This window comes from Selaginella moellendorffii, unplaced genomic scaffold (genome assembly GCF_000143415.4).
Source record: "Selaginella moellendorffii unplaced genomic scaffold, v1.0 SELMOscaffold_55, whole genome shotgun sequence".
Lineage (NCBI taxonomy): Eukaryota > Viridiplantae > Streptophyta > Lycopodiopsida > Selaginellales > Selaginellaceae > Selaginella > Selaginella moellendorffii.
This window is the reverse complement of record NW_003314316.1, coordinates 1,066,784-1,069,725: the sequence shown is the minus strand read 5'-3', so window position 1 is coordinate 1,069,725 and position 2,942 is coordinate 1,066,784. Positions and strand designations below refer to the sequence as shown.

At 46.6% G+C, this 2,942-nt stretch overlaps 1 protein-coding gene across 1 annotated transcript; it reads left to right on the top strand.

Moving 5' to 3' along the window:
* Positions 1-2,335: 2,335 nt before the first annotated feature.
* LOC9662056 (antimicrobial peptide 1) lies at positions 2,336-2,810 on the top strand. The gene has a single exon (XM_002982898.2). The coding sequence runs from the start codon at positions 2,449-2,451 to the stop codon at positions 2,752-2,754; it is 306 nt and encodes a 101-aa protein (XP_002982944.2). The 5' UTR covers positions 2,336-2,448; the 3' UTR covers positions 2,755-2,810.
* The last annotated feature ends 132 nt before the right edge of the window (positions 2,811-2,942 follow it).

Here is a 2,942-nt window from a genome sequence, read left to right as displayed (position 1 = left end):
GCGACCCCGAGCCACTGGCGAGGAGTGAGTGGGGCTTGGGCCACACCGGGACCTCTTTCTCCTCCGCGAAGCCAATCCGGGAAGAAGCTCCGCCCAGAGCGATTGGGAGGAAAACGAGGATGGAGATTGCGACGAGCATTGGGGATAAATGTCTGAGCATCGCGAGCGCTAGCATTGAATTCTTCAGGATTGAGTTGAATGGATCAAGGAGGATTGAACGATCGCTGGGATTTAAGAAAGGAAAAATCCCAAGGGAGAAAGAGGAAGGCTCCAATTCTTTGCTCGCTATCATCGATTAGGTGAGGGAGAGATTTTTTTTTTCTAATGGATCATGCCAGGAGTAGCTTTCGGCAAAAGAGGCGATCACTCCAAATGTGGATCCAGAACGAGCCCCCCTTTTCTCTCTCTCTCTCCCTCTCCTTTTTAATCACACACCTTCTCTCCTGGCTGATCGCGAATAATGCTCGGCGCTGGAAAGCGGCCTTTTCCACCATTTTTTTCTACGTACAATTCGCCAAAGGTTTTCAATAATGATAATGCTTGTCGTCCAAAGCCAAATATTTTGTCGTCCAAAGATATATTTTAGGGTTTGTGCACGTTGTTTAGGGTTAGAATTTTTTTTACCACCTTTGACCCTTGACTGTTTCGTGGCGCGCATGCAAGAGCTGACTCCTCGTGTATAAATCTCACTGTTGTGTGCTCTTAGATGTTCATTAGATCTTCCTTGAAAGAGTTTTCATTTGATTGACGATCATAGTATAGCTTTGTGTTTGTGTGACAATGGCAGGAAAAATGGTGCTCGTTCTTGTCGCCATCACTGTGGTGGGATCGATGATCACGGCCAATGCAAGCTACTTCGATGCTTGGGCAGGGCCCGGGTGTAACAATCGGCTGGAGCGCTACAGTGCTTGTGGATGCACCAATGTTGGAGCCTCACGGGCCAGACTGCTGCGGCCTACAACACGGCAAACTGCCAAGGTGTGGCGCAGACACGGTTTAGTGCCTCTGTACGGGACTGCTCGGGCTTTGGATGGAACAGCTTCTTCATCCAGTGCTAAAGAGCTCCATGGTTCAAATAAAATTGCCAAATAAAAGAGAAAAATCTTCCTCTGTAGTAATGTTAGTAGCTCATTAGTTTGGACGTTTGTGGCTCATTGAGCGCCCATAAGATTATTATTTGTATTATTCTATTTTAGATTCGTGATGGATGCCCATGCCATCTGGAACTTTTGCTTTGCTTTTGCTTTCTGTAGTTATTTTCTGCCAATTTAAGATAGTTCACATGTTGAAGCAAAATGTCAGATTCATATACATTAGCAATTCTTCTAATGGTGTTTGCGACATTTCTATTAGTGTCTTTGCAGCAACTGGGCTGTACCAATGGTTTTTGCATACTACAGTAAATGGGCATGTTTTACTATACAGGAACACAAATTGCTCGAGCTTTCAACAGACTAAATTGGCAAAGACCTTTCCACACCACACCTGCCTCTCCCAATTACACTCTTATCCAAAATTACTCTGACTTTGAAACGTAATCAGAAGCTTTATGTTATAAGCTTTTTCAAAAAGAAATTTGTGGCCATGAATGCGATGTTGCACTCGCGAGGGATGCGGCAATGCGCTGCAAGCATACGATTCGCAGCGGCGCAGCGGCCAGGCGCCGGGCATGGGAGCCACTGTCGCAGCGCTGAAACATTGCGTTGCCAGATCGAGAGATATTGGGAGCGGGAGGAGGATTCACTACGATGTTCGGCAGAGGTCGGCAGCTCGGCGCTTTCTCCATCGATCTTGCTGGAGAATATTTTGATGGACTTGTATTTCAAGTGCGGTGGGGGGCTGGGGTGGCTTGGCAGCTCTTCCAAGAAATGCCTCACAGGAATGTCACCTCGCGGACTTCTATGATCCTTAGACGTTTCGAGATCGGCGATCCGGAGGTGGCTTCCAAGCTCTTTATGCAAATGCAGGAGCAGGATGTTGTTGCTGATATTTTGTAACAAGAAATTGAGAAAACTATCAATGTCTTGATTTACCATTCACCTGTAAGGTTGTCTTTGACCATATATTCCAGAAGAAAACTCCAGGACGAGACCAAAACAAAAGCCAGCTGGCTGTACACCACGTGGCTCTAACACTCCCTCTCCTTTTTAATCACACACCTTCTGTCCTGGCTGATCGCGAATAAATGCTCGGCGCTGGCCTGCCAATGGAAAGCGGCCTTTTCCACCATTTTTTCCTACGTACAATTAGGTTTTCAATAATGATAATATTTTAGGGCTTGTGCACGTCATTGACTGCGCATGCAAAAGATGACCCTTGACTGTTTGGCGCGTGCAAGAGGTGGTGTATAAATCTCACTGTTGTGTGCTCTTAGATGTTCATTGGATCTTCCTTGAGAGAGTTTTCATTTGATTGACGATCATAGCATAGCTTTGTGTTTGCGTGACAATGGCAGGAAAAATGGTGCTCGTTCTTGTGGCGGTCATTGTCTTGGGATCAATGATCACGGCCAATGCAAGCTACTTCGATACTTGGGCAGGGCCCGGGTGTAACAATCAGCGGGTGCGCTACAGTGCTTGTGGATGCACCAATGTTGGAGCCTCGCAGCACGGCGGCTACAGCTTTGGGTACCAGGGCCAGACTGCTGCGGCCTACAACACGGCAAACTGCCAAGGTGTGGCGCAGACACGGTTTAGTGCCTCTGTACAGGACTGCTCGGGCTTTGGATGGAACAGCTTCTTCATCCAGTGCTAAAGAGCTCCATGGTTCAAATAAAATTGCCAAATAAAAGAGAAAAATCTTCCTCTGTAGTAATGTTAGTAGCTCATTAGTTTGGACGTTTGTGGCTCATTGAGCGCCCATAAGATTATTATTTGTATTAATCTATTTTCGATTCGTGGTGGATGCCCGTGCCTTCTGGGACTTTTGCTTTGCTTTTGCTT